The sequence below is a fragment of the Lonchura striata genome, chromosome 3 (assembly GCF_050655825.1).
Source record: "Lonchura striata isolate lonStrDom1 chromosome 3, ASM5065582v1, whole genome shotgun sequence".
Taxonomy (NCBI): domain Eukaryota; kingdom Metazoa; phylum Chordata; class Aves; order Passeriformes; family Estrildidae; genus Lonchura; species Lonchura striata.
The window spans coordinates 58,950,893-58,975,923 of NC_140705.1; the positions used below are offsets into that span (position 1 = coordinate 58,950,893).

Here is a 25,031-nt window from a genome sequence, read left to right on the forward strand (position 1 = left end):
TTGTTAGATCTCTTGAAATTGCCATATTGACACAAATGACACAGCTTCCTCCCTTATCTTTCAGTAATTGCTTGTCTGGAATCATTCACTGTAAAAAAGTACAGACTAGTGTAAATTTTTTAACTAGTTCAGGTGGTATTGAAAATATTTTTATTGTGTTAGTATCAAAATAACATTTATTAATGTATATGCATGGAGGACAAGCGGGTGTCTTTCAGAGTCACTAGCATATGGCTACATTTATCCTGTAAATTTCTGTTTTGAAGCAGCAGAATTAAGCAGTAAATTGTGTACTCTGTGTGTACTGTAATTTTGATATTTAGTAAATAGATACTAATCTTTTGTAATCAGAAATATTAATTATTTCAAGGTTTTGTGTTTAAGGATTATACTATAAAAAAGGAATGGAATGGATTGATATCCAGTTCAGCTTTCATATTAATGAGAAGTGGGAATATTATTTTTGTATAGTATTACATTTGGAATTGCAAGGGGCATTACAGTATATTATTAACTGTTATTTAGGCAAGCCCTGAGGAGAATCAAGAAGGAAATTTTGGTTCAGAACACTCTGCATCACCATCACAAGGGAGTAGTCAACAGCAGTTTTTAGAAGTGGAAGCAAATGTAGATGATTCCATGGATATTCAACAACAGGTAAAACTAAACTTTTATTACAGAAATTGAAAAGGAGTGATATGTATTGTGAGTAAATTTATTAAGTGTTATTGAACATTCTTTATGTCTGACCTTAGGACATGGATATAGATGAAGGTCAGGATATTGCTGAAGAAGAGATTTTTGAACAAGAAGAAAAGAAATCAGCTGTTCGTTCAAGATCAAGAACTCGTTCAAGATCTCGTTCAAGGTTTTGTAATTACCTTGTATTAAGCAAATGAAGTGTTTTGGAAAAAAAATTGCAATTTGTGATTGTCAGTCTTAATTCTGTATTTTCCAAAACTGTCATCAGCAGTTTTTGGCAATGAAAAGACATATTCATTAAATATTTATGTGTTAGATGCAGACTTTTGGTATGACAGTTCATTTGCCATATGGGTGGTTTAACTGAAATTTTTTAAGACCTGTTCAGGTTACAAAAATAGCTAACACTAGCCAGCTGGACAGGCTTTCTGTGCCAGAGAATTAGGTACTGTAGATACAGAACATTTTGAATGTGTTTTGTTTTAAAACAAAACATTTCCTCACCCAAATTGCATTAAGTTTATTTCCTGAAGTAGTTTCAGTGAATATAATGGAAATACCTGTCTAGTGCCTAAAGTTCATAGTTAAAAGACAACTAAGTCAAAGTGGTTTTTTTTTTTTTAACTCAGCATACTAAAATTAAGTATTTTGTAGGTCACCAAGAAAACGAAGGTCTAGATCACGGTCTGGTTCTCGTAAGCGGAAGCACAGAAAACGTTCACGCTCAAGATCAAGAGAAAGGAAGAGAAAGTCATCTCGGTCATACTCCAGTGAAAGAAGGGCTAGGGAAAGGGAAAAAGAACGTCAGAAAAAGGGATTGCCTCCTATACGATCAAAAACACTAAGTGGTAAGTAGCACCTGCATAGTGTTTTAATAATGAAGGATTGAATTAAAAAAAGGCTTTGTTTCCATTGACAGAACAAGATTTATCTTGACTACTTATATATTTAGAAGTTTAATTTCTGATGTTTCTTGCAACTTAGGTACATCATGTCATCTTAGACAAGAACAAGTATCATACTGTTCTGCTGATGTTTCGCACTTGCACCACTGATTATGCTTCTAAACAGAGAGCAGCAAAGGCTGTCTCTAAGTTACAAGCTTCTTTCTCTTTAATGCTGTCTTTCACTTGGCATTTGAATGTGTCCAGCAGTTGGTCTGAAAATTGTTAAAATGTTAAAGGGTGTAGTGCGCACTTTGAACACTTTGATGGATATTTTAGAAGTCCAGGTTTTAAAATGTTCACATTGTTTTTAATAGGTTTTCAGAGGAATATAGCACCAAAGCAGGTGAAATTCACTAGTGTAAGACAGAACATAAAGTGGTATCTTAAGAAAGTGTTCAAGAATAAAGTGGATTTCAACCTCTGCAGAGTGCTGCTGTGCACTGCTTTCATTTGCACAGAGAATTTACATGCTAAAAAAAGTAAGGTAGAAAGGAGAAAAATAAGTTCCTCCATCCAGTTGCTTAAATCAAAGGGAATGTATTTTGAGAATTTATTTTTTTCAGATAGATTATAAACTCTTTCTGGTATAGTTTTGCATTTACCTTGTGTCTTAGAACTGTATGGTTTATTTGACATGATAAGCAGCTCACAACTCATTTTTTGCAAAGGAAAGAATGTTGTGTTCTCTTCATATTAATATTTTATATCATTCCAAGGTGACTTTAAACTGGGGACTGTACTACAGTTTATATGCATTTCCCCCCCCCCCACCCCCCCTCTTCTTCTCTGGTTTTACATATGAAAAGAGACAAATTGGTTTTAAGGTGTAGATTTCTCCCAGCAGTCCACAAGGCAGGGAGCTATAATCAGAATGGTTGGGAGCTGAGAGACAGAGATGTTAAGTAACGTAACAAACAGCAGCATCACTTGATGTCCTGTGAAGTTTAAAGGACTAAGTAGGCTAAGTGAAGTGTGGAAACTTTGGGGGGAGGTAAGTGACCGAATAAATAATTCACCTGACAAGTGTTCTATTTAATGAAATTTGTTCAGTGACAGCCACTATTATTACTTGCTGAGATCTGAAGAATTATTTCCTAGAGCTTAACACCTTGAGATACAAAAAGGATGCCTACAAGCACGTAAGGAACAAGTTTTGTCCAAGAGAAATCTTAAAACTGGTCATTCTCAGCATTGCAGAGTACTAATGTCAATTGAAAATGTCAGTTGACAGAATGCACAGCTCTGGTTTCCATTTTGGTGCACCAGGATTGGTACAGTAAGGAGACGTGATGTATCAAGATAGTGATGAAGAAGGAATGTTTCCTTGCTAAAGGGTAGGGCAGGCCAAGAAATCCAAGCTGCACATATAGATTGGGCAGTATTTGGAAGAGAGAGGAATTGGAACCATGTACATATGGGAGAATGAAGTCAGTGAGTATTTGTGTTTGGTGAGGAGGGTGCGTGAACATTTGGAAGGCAGGGATCTGGGCTTGTGGTGGAACTGACAAGAATCAGAAGTATCATGCATATCTTAAGCCTGATTGGCCTCAGATAAATTTTTTTCCAGGTTTTTGCCCGTCGTAAATTGATAGTACTGTTGCTATTTTCAGGTGAAAATGCAGTGCTTATTACTGCAGTATTAAGTTCCATCTGTAATACGCTTTTAGCCAGTTAGAACTTAGTCTTACTTTGTTAAAATTGACAGGAATCCTAAAGGCATGGTCTTTAATGGAATGTAGAAAAGAAATGTTTTGGGTTTTATTTCCAGAAGTAATTTATAATTCAGTTTACCTTAGCTGATAATCTATAGATTTTTACAGTTTTATTTCTATGAAAACAACTATTTTGTTTAAAGAAAATTAAACAAGAATGAATGCTTGTGGTGAATATGTTTGGTGTTGTTTAAACCGTTATAATTTTTGTTAATGTACTTAATCTCTATATAGTAATAGATTTACTGTTATTGGGATTTATTCCTGGGTAATTTTAAAACCTTTTACATTTATGCTATAGAGTGTTTCATAAGCTAACCTTCAGTGTTTTGATTGATGTGTCTCTTGACAGTTTGCAGTACTACTCTTTGGGTAGGTCAAGTAGACAAGAAGGCTACACAGCAAGATTTAACAAACTTGTTTGAAGAATTTGGACAAATAGAGTCAATTAATGTAAGTAAGCATATTGCTATGCTTTTTCAGAAATGCTAGACTAGAAACTTGAGCATGCTTATGCCTCTAAATTCGTTACAGTTGCTTAAACTTGTATTTAGGAGACTTTTCTATCACAGTTAAAAAATGTGGTCATGGTATTTGTCACCTGGTTTTCATCTACTCTGTTTTGAAGCACTAAGTACACTTCAAGGTAAAAAGACTAAGCTCTAGCACTTTATGCAGTTTTTAAACGAGGGTTTAACCAAAAAGTTATGGTTGTTCTGGTTTAGTGAACTGTCATGGAGAAGGTATAAATTTTCCTTGGTCTAAGGACACCTGTGGAATTGTATCCTCATTGTTCTTGGTTACTTTCCAAACAGAGAATTCATTAAGTTGAATCCTTCTTGATAAAACATTTGGAAGAAAAGAAATTGTACTGTAAAAAAACCTTTTTTCTAAAATATGACAATTAAAAAGATGCTTATAATTGGGAGATACAATTCTTGTTATTTAGAGTAATTTAGAGTCAGGTGTTTAGAGTAGTACCTCAATGGCTTATGATTCAGCTTCAAAAGAAAGTATTTTTCTCCTAAAACAGCACATCTGCATGAGAGAAATCTGGGTTTTCCTCTTGCATCAGCAGTTTTAAAATGCTTCTTATGTAATTTCATTCATTTCGATAATACTTTTACAGTTTTCCTGTCATGTTAATATATTCAAATATGTAATTAATAAGGAATACTTTTTGTGACTTTACAGAATATTCTAAAAAGTTTCACAAGTGAAAAATCCAGCCCCATAGCCAGACATTTAAACCTCATTTTGATTTGCAGGGGCTATCAATTAAGGAAAGTATGTAACAACTATACATGTCCCAGTACCTGTTATATTACAAAGGCAAACCATATTGTAGATGGTTCATCTTACACATTCCACAAAGCTTAAGTACCTAGAATAACAATGTATATCTTAATGCAATTCTTAGAAAATATATTAAATATATTTACAGTCTGTCATCTTACACTTTTGTTGTGCTACTGTGTGCATTTAAACGGTGTAAAAGCACACCAGGATTTTTTGCTAAAACGAATGTAAGCAATTGTCATACATAATATGTAATCTTGCAAAGACTACAGCTATGTCATACATTAAATAAACATTAAATAAATACAATAAAACATTAGAAAAAATAATATTAAAGAATGAGGAGTCTACCCTTCAAAAATGCAATATACTTTTAATCACTGTTTTGCCCCTCTGTTAGAAGGTATTGCTCAGCTCACAGAGAATCTGGAGCTTAAGAATAGGTAGCAACTTCTGCTTTTTTGAAGTTGTCATAATGTAGCTCCCAGTCTGCTCCTTGTTCAAATATTTCATGTAATTTATAACACTCATTCTTCAGTTTCCTGCTGCTTCTTGATAATGTTGTAACTGAAGTAGCCTGCTAGTATCACGCCTAAGTTTTCTCGGTGCCCAAACTTGTTAATATGGCCGATTAAGGTAACCATTTTCACAACATAAGCCTTTCCTTCTATAGTATTAGTATTCAATTAGTGTCATTACATAATCTGAAGTACTGATTTTCCTACTTTTTAAGACCACTCCTGTTTTTCCATAGATGATTCCCCCAAGAGGATGTGCTTATGTCTGTATGGTACATAGACAAGATGCATATCGTGCTCTTCAGAAACTTAGTTCTGGGTCATATAAAATTGGATCTAAAATTATTAAGGTAAGGTGATTTTAGTCTTAAGGATGCTGTCAGTTTCAAACACAATGCAATTCTGCTATGATGGTTTGTCTTTTAGCAGCTGTTCATTCAAATGTACAATGTGAAGAAGAAGAATGAATCAGTGAGGTGAAAACTGCTTTCTCTCTGTGTTAAATGCAGCTTTTAACAGGCAATATCAAAGGTAGAAAAATGACTTGATCTTTAGGAAATACCTGGACAATAGTTTATGTACATACAGCCTACGTCCTGTACCTGACCTTTTGAGTCACTTAATATTAGTCTTGGAGTTAAGTATTTTGTTAAATATTATAGGGGTTTCTTGATACTTTAGAGTAAGTCCTTGAAATACTGTATTTTTAATTTACCCATATATATGTTAGGATTAATGTAGAACAAATTTAAGCTTTCTGATGTAATTAATCATGCATGTACCAGTTTTAGAGGCCAAGGCAACTACTTGCAGGTTCATTTAAAATCCAAACATTGTTGAAACTTTTAATAGACACTGAGGATTGATGTGCAGTGACAGAAGATTGACGGCAATCTGAAATATCCTTTTCCCAGGTTATATGATTTAACCAAATTGTCTAATTGGGTTTTATTTTCAGATTGCTTGGGCTTTGAATAAAGGTGTGAAAACAGAATACAAGCAATTCTGGGATGTGGATCTGGGAGTTTCCTATATTCCATGGGAGAAAGTGAAATTGGATGATTTGGAGGGCTTTGCTGAAGGTGGCATGATTGACCAGGAAACAGTAAATACAGGTACAGATTGCAAATTTTCAGAAAATTTATTGTTTAGAAAATACATACTCTTTTTTCATTTACATAGATTTTTCTAGCTATTTGTTTACAATATAAATGGCACTGTAATAATGAAATCTAGATTTTATTTTTAGATTAATCAACTAATTTTAGATTTAGTTGATTATCATGACAGCAAAAAACTGGTGACAGAGGATAATTAGTTTAGGCCCGTTAATAAAGGTTAGCATATTTTATGAGTTACGAACTTTTTATGCACTGGTATGTGCAATATTAATTTGGGTAGAATTTGTTATCTGCTTATGATTAGCAAAGTGTTACATTCCAATAAAAGACTTATGTTGAAATTAGAACTTGTCCAGATAGGCACAGCTTAAGGGAACTTTATGGTATTTTTTCCATAAAATAGAGAGACAGGAAAACAAGTAGTGTTAGCTCTTATTCTGAAACCTAGTTGAACAGTTTGTTAGGTTTATGAAATATTTACTTGTACTGTAACTTCTTGAAACAGATCTATACCAAAATAACAGTAAATGAAGATTTTTATAGTATTGACAGTGATTCTTCAGGTCAAAATACGATCTTGCTTTGAGTGAAAATTTGAGTATAAATAGCAAAAATTAAAACATGTAACATTACTGAAACACATTTACTATGTTACACTTAAAGTACAAAATTCTTGAAGAAATGTCAGATGGAAGAAATGGAGGTTGTGGTGACTTTTGTTTAACATCAGGATTCTTCCTCAGTGTACAGTTGCTGAGTGGTAACATACATATATTGGCTACAGATTTAGAAAACAGGAGCGTACTCTGTATTGTAAATTGTTAACAGAATCATTGGTGAAAAAGGTTGTTGAGTTTTGAAAAATCAGTTTGTATACAGGCAAATTAAACAGCATGGCAGGTAGATAAAGATATTTTATGTTCTTTAAAAAAACCCAATAATAAATAATTGCACTCATTCTTTTCATAATAAGTTTGAGGGCTACTTGTAATGCATCTTTGTAGATACTCGATTCAAATTTATTGTTTAAGAAGGAAGGCATCTAAACAAAAATATCACATTAATTATCTTTTTATAATAAAATATGTCATTTTTAAAGAGTGGGAAACAGCCAGAAGCTCAGAAGCTGCTAAAGAAAATACTCAAACGACGCAGAGTGCTACAGTTGATAAGAGTACCGTTATAACAACACAGACAGAAGCTTACACACAACCAGTCACTATGCTGCAGGTTGGTATTCTCTGGGTTTGCAAAAGCCCCACAGAACTGCTGGGCAGACTTTTTATTCAATACAGGTAAACTTTAATGCTGAGTTTAAGTGATAAAATATTTTTTATTTAAGTCCTGCATCCATTAGTGCTCATCTCTGAAATACTTTAGATAGAATAGTTGCCATGCGTGAGCATAATCTTTAGTTTCATGCAGTTGCTTAATACAAAAGTTTTTGTACATATATTATTAGTGTTTTATCTTTCTAAATGTGTATAGACATTTTCAGTTGTTGAACTGACATAAAATTATATGAATGTTAATATATTTGCATTTACTTGAATTGAATTTTGGGCTTTTTCCTCTTTGCAAAAACTGTCTTCAGTCTTCTTATGTCAGCTGTCTCCTAATGTACACTGTGATCAGTATATATTTAGATATACATGTATATATTGCATTTATACTGCTTCTAATTACATCATTGTAAATATGATGCACTGTAACAAAATGCATAGCTCAAACATTCAAGAAGTATTAAATCAGGATTTCAGAAGTATTCATCAAGAGTTCATCGGGATTATTAGCCTTACAATATGCACGCTAAACTTAATTTTCCTGGACTGTTCTAAAACACGTAAGTTTTTCTAGACACTAGAATCACTGTTTTCAAAGTGCCCCCAAATTGCTACACTATCTACATTTTTCTTCCTTTTCTCTCTCTGCATTTCTGCATTCACCCCTCTGTGATAGGTACGTTTTTATTCTTGAATAGACATAGTGTTAAACTGTATTTTTGGTTGTGTGAGAATCAAGTAAAGATAACAAAGGATTCTTCCAGTGTCTTTGTTTGTTTATATTGTATCATTTCAGAATGCAATCTAGTTCCTCAGTGTTTAAAACACATACAAAGCCTTTGGTACATGTAGTGCTTGATGTGAATTGCAGTTAAATCAGTTTATCCCTTTTAATGTCCTTGAATACTGTTATGTATTGAAGCTGCTTGTTTTTCTTTCCATGAAAAAAGATTCCAGTAGCTCCAGCTGTGCCTGCTGTTAGCTTGGTTCCACCTGCGTTTCCTGTCACAATGTCTGTCCCTCCTCCTGGATATAGCCCAATTCCTCCTCCACCCTTCTTGAGAGCAAGTTTCAACCCTTCACAGCCACCTCCAGGTAAGTCAGTAGAAATGAAATGCAGTGTGTAATGAGCATAGGCAGTTCATGTGCCTCTGTGTACATCAAAGTTTTCTGTCAAGTACTGGTTACTGTCTGAGTGAGCTGACCTTTGACACCTAAATTGTATACTAGATTAAAATTACTTCCAACTTGGTATTATTTTTACCAATGTATTCTGTTGAGAATAAGAATCACAGCTGTCTACCTTTGTGAAAAATTAAAATTTAAAAGTACTTAAGTCAGTCTCTTTGCTTTTGAAAAGTTTGAAACTCTTGATTTTCTTCTTTGGATACTCCTGGCAGATATCATTTAAAGATGCGCCTGCAGATCATCTGTAATGAAGATGGGGTTGTTTTTGAAAACAGTAACCACTGTTGCCTCTTCCTATTAATTTGTTGTTTGCTAGTGTACAGTGGCACAACCTTTTCAGATAAATACTGTAGGCAATCTTTTACGGCAAAAGTTTATTTGCTTTTCATGTAATCATTTGTCATTTTTTCCCATATAGGTTATATGCCTCCTCCAGTTCCACCTGTTGTCCCACCACCTGTTGTCCCACCGCCTGTTGTCCCACCAGTTGTTCCAACACGTAAGTTTGATTGCTCTAACAATTGTTTGTGTGTGATGAAAAGTTTAGTTTGTTTATATACTCCTTGTTATTTAATCAAAAGCAATTTAATTCTGTGTAATGAGAAATAGCAGCACAAAAGTTGTTTAGGTGGTTTAAGCAGGCATTGAAAGAAAGATTTACAGAGCTTATAATGTAGACTGAAAAACTGTACCTAACATGGAGTTAAGTTGCAGATTTTAAATTATTTGTATGCATAGTTCAATATTTGAACCTTTCTAACACATGTAGCTATTACTGGAATTATTTGGTCTTGAGCACTGAATAATATATAATAATTTATTTTAGTTTAGCATTCTAACTGTATTCATCTAACATTTAATGATATGTTAGATTGCTTAAGTTTGCCTGCAGCTCATGATCTCTAGAAAAAAGCCCTAAATATTGCATTGCTGATTGAGGATAAGAAATTTATTATCAAAAAATGTACCAGTGTGGGCAATGAATTTCATTTCTTCTGATTTATCAGCCTGACTTCTACCAAACTAAATTTGAAAGTTTAGCTATATGATTACTGTGATACACTTCTGTTATATCTCTACAGCTTTAGTACAACCTCCATTACCAATTGCACAAGAGACAATGAAGGATGTTCCTTTTACTGGCCTTGTTCTACCAGTTGGCACAGTTACTAGCAATCTAGCTACTCCAACATTATCTGCTGGAAGTGTTTTTAATCCGCTGCCAATCAACAAACCAGAATCAGATGACAAAGGACCACATCTTACAGACCTTCAGATTTCTTCCAGTGAAAACAATAGATCTGGTAAGAAATGTTTTCATTATATGATATCATCGTGTACAGAAAGCATCATACTCTGCTAAGAGATTTTTGCAAATCATAGTTCATTGAGCTAGTAACTACAAAATAGGAAGGTTTGGGCTGGGTAGGGTGTCATTCTGAATTTAATTTGGGGAAGTGGTGAGAACCATCTTTGTCATCATCTGATCATTGGCTGCTGGCAACTTATGCTCAAATATAGTCTCAAAAAGTAAAGCTAAGTCTGGGAACCCATTAGAAAACTTCTTAAAAAAGGCAGTTTGATTACACAAGTACCAATGGAAAGGAGCAGGAGAGGGTAGGACAGTATAACATCTATAGAACTTCATCAAATATTTTAATAGTCTCATTGTATAAATTGGGTGATGGCTGTGGGGTTTGTTGATTTTAAGCTACTGTACAGTCTTTACTATGTAGAGACATTCATTTCTGTGGCATAATGTCTGTGTATCACCAATGTGATTGAAATAATATATAATAGTTATAGAAGCTAGGACAGACCTTACCAGCAGTATCATCTGCGTGCATTACCTGAACATGGATTAAACTGCATTTTGTTTTGAATGCTGTGTGTTACACTGGTATTTTTTATTAATTGTGTTTCTTGTCACTGCATTTCAGTGCAAAGTGATGTCTCAAGTACGTCTGGACTTGTTGGAGGAGTGCAGCCACCGAGTGTCTCAAGCAATTCTGGGCTTACTGGAGAAGGGCCGCCATCCACTGTCTCAAGTACCTCTGGGCTTGCAGGGGGAGTTCAGCCACCCAGTGTTTCAAGCAGCTCTGGACTTGCAGGAGGAGTGCAACCACCAACTGTTTCCAGCAATTCTGGTCTTGCAGGAGGAATGCAGCTACCTGCTGTCTCCAGTAGCTCATCTCTTGCTGGCGGGATTCAGCCAACTAACGCCTCAAGTAGCTCTGGACTTATGGCTGGAGTGCCACCACCAAGTGTCTCAAGTAGCTCAGGGCTTCTTGCTGGAGTTCATCCGCCCAGTGTCTCAAGCAGCCCTGGCCTTCTGACAGGAATGCAGCCACCCAGTGTGTCCAGCAGCTCAGGAGTTCTGGCAGGAGTACAGCCACCAAGTGTTTCAAGCAACTCTGGGCTTCTCATAATGCCACCACCCAATGTTTCAACTAGTTCTGGACTTATGGGAGTGCCACCACCAAATATTTCAAGTAATTCTGGACTTCTGGCAATGCAGCATCCAGCTGTAGTTCCAAACATGCCTCATTTAAATATCAGTAATCAAAGAATGCCAGGAATGCCTCTTATAGATATTCGTCCAGGCCTAATGCCCCATTCGCCTGGACCAAGGTTTCCATTAATGCAACCAGGAATACCACCACAGCGTACTATTCCTCCTCCCACAATCCTTGATCCATCTCTTCACCCACCACCACCTCGAGGTCCTTTTCCTCCAGGAGATATTTTTAATCAAACAGAAAGACCTTTTGGAACACCAGGAAGACAAAATATTGATAACATTTCTAATCCAGAGAAAAGACTACCACTTGGAGGTGATAACATTCAACAGGAGGGCGACAGAGATTATCGCTTTCCTCCGGTGGAAAACCGAGATAATCTTAATAGACCATCTCCAGTGGATGTCAGAGATTCTGTTGGACGACCACCAGTTGATCCAAGAGAGGGTATAGGAAGGCCTCCAGTAGATGGAAGAGAACACTTTGCAAGACCACATATAGACATGAGAGAAAATTTTGGAAGACCAGGTATAGATAACCTTGGCCGAAGAGAGCATTTTGGTTTCAATTCAGAAAAACACTGGGGACAGAGAGGAGATTATGATGAAAGAGAACACCATGCCTTCCCTATTTATGGTGGCCCTAAAGGCTTCCATGAAGACAGAGAGAGGTTTCGGCATGTAAACTATAGGTTTGATAGTAGAAGTGGTCCTAGTTGGAATAGAGGATTTGAACAAGATGCTCACAGAGATTTTGATGACCGCAGAAGACCCTGGGAAAGACAGAGGGATAGGGATGACAGAGATTTTAATTTTTGCAGAGAAATTAATGGAAACAGGTTTGGAAGAGACAGAATGTCAAACAACTGGATCCCGCCTCCACATCCACGGGTTTTTGAATATTTTGATGGGGCCACTTCTCAACGCAAAGCTGATAATATGCCCCAGGTAAATGGTGAAAATACAGAGACAGAAAGTCAGACACCGACTGCACAGGTGCAAGATGATCCAGAACTTTATGAAAAACTGACATCTTCTGTCGAGCTAAACAAAGAGAAGAATGACACAGAAGCTGATATAGAGAGTGAACCAGTGGTAGAAAGCACAGAAACTGAGGGGACATAATCATCACTCAGTAGGTAAAAGATACCTTTTGTAAAGTTGTCATCTCTCTGTAATAGATAAATGGCTGACTGGACCGTAGCAGTTCACTTTTGTCTGCCAGAATTAAGTTAATCTGATGTTCTTGTTCATCTTTCACTTAAATAACTGTACAACTGACTTGTATAGAACACTGTTCTTAATTTGAACATGGTAGGTAAACATTTTTTGCTTTTGTTGGTTTTTATTTTATTTTATTTCTTTGGTAAAGCATAAACTTGCCCCCAGTTGCTTTTAATTTCACAATGATAAATTAACAGCTTGTCAAACAAAGACTTCCTATGGAAGAAAATGGAATTTTTAGATACTACCCTTAGTTTGGCCATCAAAATTGTTACACTTGAAAACAGGTGCTGGTGTATCTTGTCCGTGTTTTTAGGCTGCTGCAGAATTTTAAAGTATAGATAAAGCTGTGATATTTTATGTTCCTACAATTCGGCAGAAAAAAAAATGGCCCATGTTACTTAAGGAGCATAACACAGAGATTAAAAGTGATTTTGTAAAATCTACACTATAGTCTCTGTTTTCTCTAAAGTAAGTGTTTGTGATTTGTTCCTCGTACTGCAGTGGTTTTAAGAAATGAAAAGTACATTTTAATGTTGGGTGCATTCTGTTTTTAGATGCCAATAAAGCATATTTGTTTGATAACAGTGTTTTAGGTATTGTATTTTTTTTAAAAACCTGAAAGCTCTAAAAACTTGGAATCAGCTATGATATATGGTTAGCCAGTTGTTGCAAAAGGTTTATATTACTTTTGTAAAACCAGTGCAACAGTTATATGTGCAAGAAGCATATGTTTTTTTATCAAAGATCATGCAGTCATATTAGTTTATGTAAATAACATGTATGTAAATATCTGTGTAAACTGTTTGTAGATACCACTTTTTCTGTGTGTGCCTGTGTATGTGCAAGCACTCACAGAATGCTCTAGGCACTTCAATAAAATTGAAATTAAACTAGGTTGTGAAAATTTGCCTTTCACCTTCTTTAGGTAGTAAGATAAAACTTATTTCACTGCAGTACTGTCAAGCTTCTATTTATCTGCTCATGCTCATTGTTACAATGTTCTTACTACTTCTTGAAGGTGGAACATATATACTGTAAGAATATGCAGTAGTATTCCAGCTTACTTTTTAAATTGCAGATATGCATGAAGCCAAAACTTAAATAAGTATTTGCATTTTTTTATTTTGTAATATATTTGGTGTTCTGAATAGATAGTGTTAGTGTTTGAGTATTTTGTGGTTGACTTTAATGACTCAAAAGCTCAGAAATGTTGCATGAAAAGTAAGCTGATGTTGGTCTAAAAACCCTACATGTTTTTAACAGAAATAAGAGTTGGAGGGTTGTGTTTTGATGGAATAACATTGAAGTTGAACTTCTTTAAATTGTTGAGATGAATTGGCTGCTTAGGTTAATTAGTAATACTATTCTCTCCTGTTTCACCTGCTTTGCTGCTTGTGTATCCTTTCAATTGGAAAGGTTAAGCTGTAGGATGATGTTAGATTTTCAGTTTGTTCCATTCAAGTGCGTTTCACCAACTTCTTTCAAAATAAGTTTTATTAAAATTCTGAGTCTGAAATCATCATTTGACATAGTTTTAAGAAAGTTGTTTTCCTCTTGCATAATAAGGTAATAAGGGCACATGAATGCCCCTTTGGTAAAATAAACATTTTTAGCTCAGATTAGATTTTTGATCTTTAACATTAAAGCATTAACATGCAAGTTTTATTTTTCCCTTCCGCTTCCCTCAAAGGGGTGAAAGTATGAAAACATCACATGAGTGTAAAGCATTAGCATGCCTTTGAACCTAGAAGCAAGTTACTCGTGTGTGTAGTCCTCTTCCTCTGGATGGTGGGGTATACACAGCATGTATATGACATGCTGTGTCATGGTTCAGTTTTTTAGTTCCAGGGATTTTTATTCTGGATAGTAAACAGTCAGCATAATGAAGGTGGCCCTTGGAAAGAGTGGACTTGAATGAATTATTATCTTTGTGCAAGTAGTAGTCATTAGGTATGCATAAATAATCACTGCTTTGTAATGGACCTTGCTGATGTGTTTATTACCAGAATGTGTCTTGGGAGTTGAGATGAACAATGTTTAAGGTAAATGTATTGTCACGGGCAGTCTCTGGCTCAAAGGGTTCAACCAATGCTGCTGCACCAGCTACTCAGAGTGTTCTGGTCAGGCAGATTTGATTATGTGAAAGCCCAAAAGCACAAATAGCTCTAAGCATATTTTATGGACTTAAGGGGTTTTATTTCATGTTAATATGTTAAGTTTGAAAAGGTTTCAGCCATAGGCCACAGAAATAAATACTCAAAATCAAACACATATTGGCAGTAGCTTTACTTTTTAAACATTTTGTTTAAAACCTCCTGAAAGCTAGAAGGTAATATCTTGTTTTTCTAAACTGGGGCTTGCAGTATACCAAGTTGTTCATAGTATGAAGATTTAGGTAAATTAACAGGTGAGAGTTGTTAAAACAATTTGGTTGGTAGTGGTATAGAGCAGTGCATTTAATGAGTCTATTATCTTTGTTAATATCTTTCAAACACGAATAAAGTGGCTACTGTACATATGTGTTACACCATCAATTTCTAAATGCTGTTTTTTTGTAGAATAAAAGTTTGTTGTACAGTCTTCATTTGCATCATGTTTACAGCTAGAACTGTTCTATTTTTTATTTAAATAACGTAGCATGCAGATATGTATTACCAAAATATAGCCATATTTAGAAACTTGAAGGGACTTTATATTAGTGAAACAGTCTGGTTTCTTTATCTTGGTAGTAGGAAATTTTAAATGTTTCACAGCTGGAGTGAAGACTTTCCTCTCTTATTGTAGATTAAGCCATCATAAGCTAGTGTGTGTACACTGAAGTGAACTGTCCTAACACCCAGACCAATTCTTTGATGTGATTCATGGGAGTGACTTTTAAGTTTTGCTTTTGCAAAGAAGAGAGTGAGATTGGGACAGAAAGATGATGGGGCCCAGGCACTGGGGTAACAATTCTGGCTTACACTGGTTTAAAGCTTGCTGTAGTGATGAAAGGTTGTGGGTTCTAGCAATTGAGGAATCTGATGTATGATTCACATTAGTAACAGATACATTGAACAACATTTGAGGTAGCTTTGCAGGCAACACATTGTATTTAGGTATGCACATTTACTTGAAAACTATAGGCATCAGTAAGTTGTTTCATGTATTTGCCTTTTCAACAGGCTATGGTTCTTTCACTGTAGTGTATTTGAGTAGAACACCATATCCATAAAGATGAAATGTAGGCTTCGTTTGCTCTAAGGACATGATTTATTTGCAGAAGCCTTTTCCTGTGAAGTACTGGTACTCTTGCTTTTTATGTGTGGTACTTGCTTTTGTTACAGACTCCGGGGAATATATTCTGTTAGATCCCTTTGCTTCAGTAGAGCTCTATAAAATATGTAGAGCCACTTGAGTGATGTAAATGACTTTATGAAGTTAAGGAGCTTTTAGCCTTAGTAAGTCAAGATGGGAGTACTGTAATCAAGCCTGTAGTAAGGCATAAACAGGCATTCCTTAAGCACAGTTGGAAAATTATAAAATAAAGAAGATGTTTATCAGATAAGCCAGTTTTTACAGAAGCCTCTGAATATGCAGTTTTGACCATGTGCAAGGATATTTTCTGCTAGTCAAACTGAAAGTACTCTTGACTTTTCTCCCAAACTCACATCTTTGGGTAATTTGATTTGAAACAGATAGAAATGGATCCTAAATTTCATTCTCTGTCTTTTCAGTAATGGTGACTTTTTGTTTCTTGATGATGGGAGAGCTGAACAGTCAAAATCATTGAATGGTTTGGGTTGAAAGGGACCTTAAAGATCTAGTTCCAACTCCCATGCCATGGGCAGGGACGCCTTCCACTAGACCAGGTTGTTCAAAATTGCCTCCAACCTAGCCTTGAACACTTTCAGGGATGGGACATGCATAACTTCTCTGGGCAACCTGTTCCAGTGCCTCACCACTCTCACAGTAGAGAATTTCTATCTAATCTAAGTCTGCTGTACATTAGTTTAAAGCCATTGCTCCTTGTTCTATCATTACATACTCTCGTAAAACATCATATTCCAGCTTTATAATTCTAAAACCTATTTAGAATATCAGGAGTCATCAAGAGTAACTGGACAAATTTTTGTTACTAATTCATGTTATTAAAGAATCTTTCTTTCCCTTTTTTGTTATTGTTGATTCAGGTAATTAAAGGATCTTTCTTTCCCTGTTGTGACATCTACTGCTGATTCTTTTGAATTTTGCAGTAATCAGATTTTTCTTTCAACTTCCTTTCCACAAGTAGGCACACACTGTGAAGCCATTTAATGGTGTAAATGAGAAATTGTTTTAAAAGGCATAAAGGCAGGATGTTCTTCTTAAATTTGAAGCTACTTATTTGAACAAGAATGACAAAAACATCTTTCCTTAATTGTAACTAGTCTTACATTTTTCCTCAAAGGGCTGTCACAGTGATGTTGTTAACTCCACTTATTTGGTACAAGTTCTTTGGGTGCACAATAAACATAATACAGTTAATGTATGTACTTGATATTTCATAGTCAAGAAAAGCCAAGTAGAGCTACTAAAAAGAAAATTTGTGACATCTCTTTGAGTAATAACATATATAGGAACTGAAAAGTGATTCTTGTCAGTGATGAGAGTCTGTTAATAGGGTTTTTGTTGAAGTTGGTAAGCTGTAAAATTGTATTTGCCATTGTTCTTTAATTCCTGTCTAGCAAGAATTTGATGAAAAAGGGTTGTCTCATTGAATATCCTACTCTTAATATCTTTTAGATGGTCTGCTACCAAAGATTAGAGGAGGAAGTCCTAGCAGTCTAAGCTCTCTTACAAATGATATATTGTAAGATATATTGTACAGTTACAGATTAATGTGTTTTCTCTCTCCAAGAGTTTAAAATGCGCGATTCAGCACTTGCATACTAACAGTGATATTAGTTGTATCACTGTTTTACCAATCTGTAATTTTTCTTTTAAAGTTAAGTCACTCGTGCCAATTTTGCATTTTCTTATCTAATGAAATTATACTAAAGCCCTCAGACAAGGGGCTGTTTTGTACTTTGCCAAAAACCAGTATGGTCAGACAGCATTGTAACTTCTAAATAGGCTAGTTGAATTTTTTTTAATGTTTAATGTTTTAATGCTGCAAAATTCCTCTTGAATTATTTTCTGTATGCATATCTGTGTCATAATGGATATGTGTTCACATTAATGTGTGTTAAAATTTCTGCTGAAATGCAGAAAAACAGATTCTTTAAAGCAGATGACTTGATGTGTTTCTCAAACACTTCACAGGTAACTTCACAGCCATATTGATTTGTGTGCTAAAACATTACAATTGTGTGCAAGCCTGTGCAAGAAAGCCTCACTAAATGAACAGGTGAAGAGTGTTAAATTGATACAGAATTGTTAACTCAGATGTAGGTCGGTAGGATTCACCTAAGCCATAGTTGCAGGGTCTTTGGATCTGAATGTCTACTTCTACACTAAATTAACTTCTACACTAAATAGAGATCGTATTGTAAGTAAAGTAGCTTTTTTATTGACAACAGTAGGAATTAAGTATCTCAGTGTATAAAGTCCTGTCTAAAAATACATTCACCTTCATCTAGTCAATGGAAGCTCTGTCACTGCCACCTCAGTTGATCAAGGGAAAAAATACTTTGGACTTATGCTGTTTCTGAGGTAATCACATCTCATTCAGCGATGCAGTGAAATGCAGTTGTAAGTGTGCCTTAAGTTTGTCCTTTTGAAAAGGACCATCTATTTCGAACTTCAGGCAAAAATGTAGAGAAAATCAGTAACATTTTTGTCTGTAGAATTTGAAATGTAATTTTGGGTTCAGTGATTTTTTCCCAGAAAATCTTTGTCATTTCAGTTGTGTAAATACATAAATAGTAAATGTACACTCAACTTCAAAAATGTTTACTGAAGGTTGTGCTAGTTTTTCCAGTTCATTTTCATTTTTCTTCACACCCTTGCATTACATTATTTTGTCAAGCATTCTATCACAGAATTCCTCTTACAGTAAGTTAGAAATACCTCTGAATTATGTCATTCAGTTGCATAACTGAGAAGTTTAAATCTAGGACAACCATAAGTCTTTATCTTGAACCTCATGGATCTCTTGTGCAGTATGACTACCAATGCAGGTAATTCACTGTTGAGGACCCTAGTGGTAAAGCTGTCTGTGATTAAAAGTAAAATATTGACCGCAAATTAAAATGCTTGCTGATTGTTTTGGAATTTTGCTATTTATTAAAAGCAAAATAATGGCATCTCTCAAATTCCATGTTGATTAGAAAGCACTGTATTAAAACTATGAACATGGAGGGCTGAAGTTCTGTGAATTGATACAATGAGTAAAGGCACCCATTATTTTCATTAGAATGTAAAACTTTGACATTATTAGGATAAAATGTTATTTTTACTAAATATTGAAGTGTGATTTTTAAGTTTTGTGTGCATACTGCCAGTATTTTCGGTGTGTACACTTCACACATACTTTGTTCCTGCATTCCTTATTTCATGGTCAGAAGCACTGTGGAAATCAGGAAAGTGGCATGAAATGGCATATTCTAGCAGACACTGAAAATACTGTACAGAGCAGATCTATATGTAAACCACTGGACAGATAACAGTTTTTCGGCAGCAATAGCTTGGTAGCCTAATTTGAAATGAGAAAAAATACAGTTAGAAAGCATGAATAATTATTATTTTTTTTTAGGTTTAGTAGAAGTTAATGTGTGCATTCTAACTAAATATTTGCTAATCAAGGAAGCATCCAAAGATTTTAAGTACTCCTGAGCATTTTTCTTAGTATTGCTCATACCTCAGTTAAAAATGAACACCTCCTTACCTTTTGTTTTCCAAACAAGAAAAGACCCTGCCCCTCCCCCCCCCCCAACAAAACTCAGGTAGGTGTAAATATTTGTAAGTTTACAAGGTTCTTGGAGGTACAACTTGACACAGATGTTAATATATCTGTTTGGGTATCGTTAAGTAGTAAATGCTTTAGAACCCAGCCAAAAGCATGATGAAGAATATACAGGGAATGTGCTAAACTGGGGTTTTGGTGTAAAATCTAAGATTATTTTGTTCTTTGTGTTATCTCCTAGTTCAAATACTGCCCTTGTTCAGGGTTCGAGTATGAATGCTGATTAGAGGATGTTCTGATTAATGCCTGTGTAACCTGTTCAATAAGTAATGAATTCTATGTATTGCATCTCTATGATACAGACAGTAGTGAGAAGTTGGGAATGATTCTGTTTAAGGCAAAGCTATCACAGAAAAAGAAGGGGAGATTACCAAATTGTGTGAATCACCAATCTCAAACATCACTATTGAGGAATGTCTGCTTAGTGCAGAGATAATTACTGATTACTTATCATAGTCTCAGTAGCTATAAGGGTGCATTTTACAATAGTATCCCAGTTCGACAAGTGCTGGCTGCAGCATCTCTTGCTTTCTGCTAACTGCAGAAAAAAAACATTTTCTTGATTAAAGGCGTTACATTCTTTCATGTTACTGCTAGAGAATGTAAAATAATGCTGCTTTAGCCTAAACCAGTGTGTGTTATAAAGCCTCACGTGTTTACCAGTGGGACATGACTGTTTCATTAGGTCCAGGATTTCAAACTCTGTCTTAGGTGTCTCAGTTTATTTTTCAGGGGCCTTTAGAAGAGCAGGTGGTAGAAGATTATATGGTTCTAGTTTCCTTGATTTTTCTACTGGTTTTAACACAAAGGCTTCTAGGGGATAACTTTTTTTCCCTTTCAGATTCTCTTTCCTGTGCAAGTATTTATGAGCAGGCAAACTAATAAAGATTTTATTTGGATTCTAAGAGTATGAGGAAATGTATAAAATGTCTGGAAAAAATTGCAAGCACTATATGTGTCTAATCATGTGCTAGGAAATTCATAGAGAAAGAAAGAAAGTAAGCAAATTAAAGCTACTTAACTGCATTTGTCTTATCTTCTGGCTCTCCCAAAATTATTGTACTTTCTAAGTAGATCTTTTCACTGTAGCACGTCGAGCATCCCTTTAATACATGGTCACTGTTCTTTGTTCAAAATCCATTATGTCCTCCAGCTTTCTTTTCTTCATCTGCATACTGCTTTTTTTGAAAGCTTATGTTTTATTTAAATAGCATTTTTTTTCTTCAAAGGATTTTAAAAAATGAATGCACTAGGTTAATAAAGTTTTCTTATTTCATTTTAGAATGTGCTGCGTAACTCTCCTCAATAAATTTCCTTCTCCATGAAAGTTCTTTTATTTCTGTATTAACCAGAATAGAAGTAATGAATGACATGTAAAAAAAAATGAGAGAAATAAAAATTTTATTCAAAATTATATATATTTGTCATGATAGTCTGGTTCTAGCTTGTTCAAGAATGTAACTAAAATGGCATTTTTCACACATTCTAGCATATTATCCTGTCTCTAATATAGAACTTGAAAAATTGTGCACAAGCTAGAGCAGCCTCAGGAGTTGTCCCATGCAACTTGTAGTGAATACCCATGAACATAGGAGTGAATACCAAAGTCTTAAGTTTCCCTTTTCCATTCCTTTCCTTGTCCTCAGATAGTCTAATTATTCTTACTCAGAGTGAAGAAATTCAAGCAACAAACAGAGGCTGAAAGCTATGAAGAATTTCACTTTTCCAACTTGGAGAGTTAATTTGTTCTAAATGTCTCTCATCTTGATACATTAGACAAACATAAGTCCAAAAGGAACAAACTTTGAAAGCAATTCTGTAAATATTTCTAGCATTTTTAGGAGTAAAAGGTCTGCTAAAGAACTGGAAAGATTGTAATAAATGGGCTATTTTACTTTAAAATTACATTTTCTTAATGGCCCTTTTCAACAAATTTCATCATTGTTCTTTTGTCTCACTTTTTTTTTTCCAAAACTGCATCCTATTAAGCATCTTAGAATGCAGCTTTGAAATTACCCATCTTGTCTTACGCTAACAGCCTAGCATTGACTTGAGCTACATACCCCAAAATATTCAGTACATTTAATTTATTATTGTGGAACTATCAGTGTATGTTTATATCCATTTTACAGAAGCTTATGGAAAGCTTAGCTGGAGAATTTACAGTCTGCATTGTGAAAGGAAAAACAGACTTCAGTATTCACTTTTCCTTTTGCCGTGCACTCTCCACTTAAGGTCTTCCTGCAGCTGACACAGACTTGTTTTGTCTTCCATCTTTGTCATGTCAAAGGAGTCAGAGTTAGACATGAGAGTGTTCACATACAGATTTAACTGCACACCACCTCTGAAAATCAGTTGAATATTTAAAAATCTAAATATTTAGTTGGAGTTCTAAATCTAGCTTGCTGCGAAACATTTGGTTGGTTACAACAGATTTTTTACACTATTTGGTGTCTTATTTATTTGTTTGAAGTAAAGCAAAATAAAATATTGTCACATATATATATAAGACAAGTTCAGTCTTGTTGGTGGTTGATTTTGTTATGAGACAATTCAAGGTTCCCAGTCTTATAGAAAATTATGTGCTGGTGAACTGTGAAAGGCAAAACCTTAAGTACCCTGACACTTGGCTAGAAAAGTACCAATCACAACCTTTCATCTCAGGCTGTGAGGTAGCACAGGGAGTGCAAATATGTCCAGGCGAACTACTGTGTTTTGCCAGATGCACAAGCTTAAGAGTGAAATAATATTGAGCCATATAGACACAAGGTCCCTGCTTATCCAGGGATTAAGATTGTCTTTTCTACCTGAGCCACAACAGTGGTATTACTACAGCAGTCTTTTTATATTGAACTTTGTCACATGTTTTAATATTTATAAATAGGAGAAGTATTTAAAGTTAGTATGTTTTTCAAGGTAATAATTACTACCAAATCAGATTTGTGAACCAGGGGCTCTACTTGAAGGGAACCCAGTACAAGCAAGAAAGATGATAAAACCACTGTAGGTGCTTGTTTGAATTGTTCTGGTGCAGATTGTATCTGAAGATACTATAGGCAGGTGGCTCCTACTTCAAGGTCTCACTTGCTAGGAAAAGGCCTAAAGTTAATTCTGAAACTTTTTGTGGTTCTGACCTTCCAAAACACTCTCAGTAAGCTGATACCTCAAATACTTTACATCTGCATTTGCTTTTTCATTCCTCATGTAATCTTGACCATGCTAGGTAATAGTCAGCACAAACTTACTACATCTCATGGTCATCACTGTTCCTGAACAAGGACGTTCTTGGGTCTCCTCCTGTGCCCTTCTGACTCCTTCAAGATGCCATTGTTAGACATTTCTAAAGACATTGAAATAGGAAATTTAGTTTCTCTTCAGGCACAAAATCTCTACTGGAGTGACAAAATCCTTCCCCAATTTTTTATTTTCACCCTGATTTTTATGGCAAAAGCAATTTGAAGTGAGCATTTTAAAGCTGCTTATTATATTACAGTTTCCAGTGTCTTCAGTCTGAAAGTGAAGTTTTGATGGGTTTCAAAGGAACAGTTTCTGTGTACCCTTACTGTTCCACTATGTTTTTCCTGCCTACATGGAGCAGTGGTGTCTAGCCAGACACTGTAGACTATTTCCTCACCTTCTTAAGAGAGGAAGTCCAACGTGTCCCCAATGCAAAGAGTGCCTTCTCAGGCTGTGTGCAGCAAGAGGAGCATGCAAAAAGAATAAGCCAGCATTTCCAGGGCAGGAAATAAGCCTGCATTTCCTTATCCAGTTTTTGAACCCTTCTTTGCAACAAGCCTCTAGATTTAGGAAGATAAGAATAGCAGCTGGATGAGTTGCTCCCCTGGTTAATTATCATGTGTACTGGTTTTCAGGGACCTTACAGCAAGGTCAGCAGCTGGCTGTGCCTTTTGTGAAGGGTGGACACTTCTGCCATGTGTGTTCTGAACACTTGAAATACCAAGCAGAGCCCTGAACTCTACTGGCACCTGTGCAGTACAGAAGTTGCTAGGTCTTGTCTGTGATGTGGCAAATGCTGCCTTTCACATGTGCCTTTTTCTGTTGCTTCTTTGAGAACAACACTATTGCTTCTCCACTATTTAATTCTCCTGCATGAAATAGAGCTTGATGAATGTGAAAGTGGTGAAAGGAGTTCATACCCCCTGCTCATGGGTATGGTGAAGATCCTATACCCTGCATCAGAGTGCCATTAAACTTGTTGTTTTCTAGTGGTGAAAAATTAGCAAATTTAACAAATATTTCTTGGATCATGCTATTTCTATAAAAGATCATAGAACATATTTTTTGGCTGTACAGACTGCAGAAAATGAAATTTGAATTAGTTTCTTTTTATTCTTTTATATTTATACTTTGTATCCTGTGTACCTGTACATTGATTTTGTGTACAGTGTGCTCCTTGACAAAATGCCTTAGTATTTTATTAACTTCCTTCTCTCAAAAATTATGTTTTCTGCATTTGTTTTCGTCTGAATTTATCACAAGCTAATGGACTTAGAGGAGGATGCAAAAATGAGCAGCCAAACAGCACAGGAACTGGGAAATCTCTTCTAGTGGAACTGAGGAGTGGATTGTGGGCAAGAAGAAAACAGATCTTTGAAGCTCAATCACCTTACCTGTGGTTATTGATATAATATTTTATTCTGCATTCTAAAATGATGAACACTTTTGTAACCAAATCCATAGGCTGTAGCAAGTTGTCAAGTGTCAGAGTATCTTAGGATTTTTCTTCTGAGAGAACCTCTTTTTGTGACAATTAAACTGTATGGCAACTCCTCTCACAAGGGTGCAAAATTGAAAAATTTTCTAAGCACTTGCTGATTTTGTTACTGATGCAACAAACCTAAGATTTCATATTCCTTTCTTTAATGCTTAGGTACTGATTGAAAAAGTTTTTAGAAATGTTGGCAGTGACCAAAGGGAGATTTGGAAGAACTGTGAAACTGAAGGATTTGTGAAGCGTGTTAAGTGAATCTACTGGGATTTACGTATTTCTTTACTTGCTTATAATGTAGAATTGGTGCCTAAGTAGCTGGCTGCTGCTGAGAGTTAACAATGTTATGCTTCGGTATTTTGTTCTGCGTTTGGTAATTTCAAACATTGCAAGAGTTTTGTTTATATCAGCTTTGAAGACAGGGTCACATGTAACCCTGTCAACACTCCGGAGGAGTCTTGTAACTAAGGAGAAATTATTGCTAGCCATGATGTTGATAAAAGTTATGTTAAAGGGGTAAAAAAAATTATTTTCAATGCAAGAAATGCTGGATGCTTTGTTTACCAGAGTAGGTTGTCTTTCTTATTTTGATAGAAACTATAAGGAGAAACAACTAAGATAGCGGAGTTAAAATCTAAAAAGTTCTGCAGGTATTTAATTTTTTTAATTTTTGAAAGACATTTTGATCACTCTTTTTTTACTCTTGCATGTAGTTAGGATGTTTTTTCTTCCTTACATTTTGCTTGCACTTCATTGTATTTGTTTCCCAAGCCTGGTGACTTGCTGCTGTGAAACCAGCAGAGGGTGCCCAGCACATGCATAGAGCCCACTGTTTTGCAGCTCTGTGGAAACCAGAGGCTGCTGC

At 35.4% G+C, this 25,031-nt stretch overlaps 1 protein-coding gene across 5 annotated transcripts in view; it reads left to right on the forward strand.

The window, feature by feature from the left end:
* SCAF8 (SR-related CTD associated factor 8) overlaps nucleotides 1-25,031 on the forward strand; it is a 150,580-nt gene that overhangs the window by 37,841 nt on the left and 87,708 nt on the right. For 3 of the 5 annotated variants that reach the window (XM_021551776.4, XM_077782160.2, XM_085576635.1), the window contains 11 exons: nucleotides 526-657; nucleotides 756-868; nucleotides 1,357-1,550; nucleotides 3,714-3,814; nucleotides 5,415-5,528; nucleotides 6,137-6,293; nucleotides 7,399-7,529; nucleotides 8,533-8,677; nucleotides 9,189-9,269; nucleotides 9,853-10,074; nucleotides 10,711-13,097. In XM_021551776.4, coding sequence (XP_021407451.2) covers nucleotides 526-657; nucleotides 756-868; nucleotides 1,357-1,550; nucleotides 3,714-3,814; nucleotides 5,415-5,528; nucleotides 6,137-6,293; nucleotides 7,399-7,529; nucleotides 8,533-8,677; nucleotides 9,189-9,269; nucleotides 9,853-10,074; nucleotides 10,711-12,413 — 3,093 coding nt within the window. In that variant the 3' untranslated portion in view covers nucleotides 12,414-13,097. Of the gene's footprint in view, nucleotides 1-525; nucleotides 658-755; nucleotides 869-1,356; nucleotides 1,551-3,713; nucleotides 3,815-5,414; nucleotides 5,529-6,136; nucleotides 6,294-7,398; nucleotides 7,530-8,532; nucleotides 8,678-9,188; nucleotides 9,270-9,852; nucleotides 10,075-10,710; nucleotides 13,098-25,031 lie in introns of those variants that run through there. The other 2 variants (XM_031504360.3, XM_031504361.3) reach the window with 1 other exon arrangement.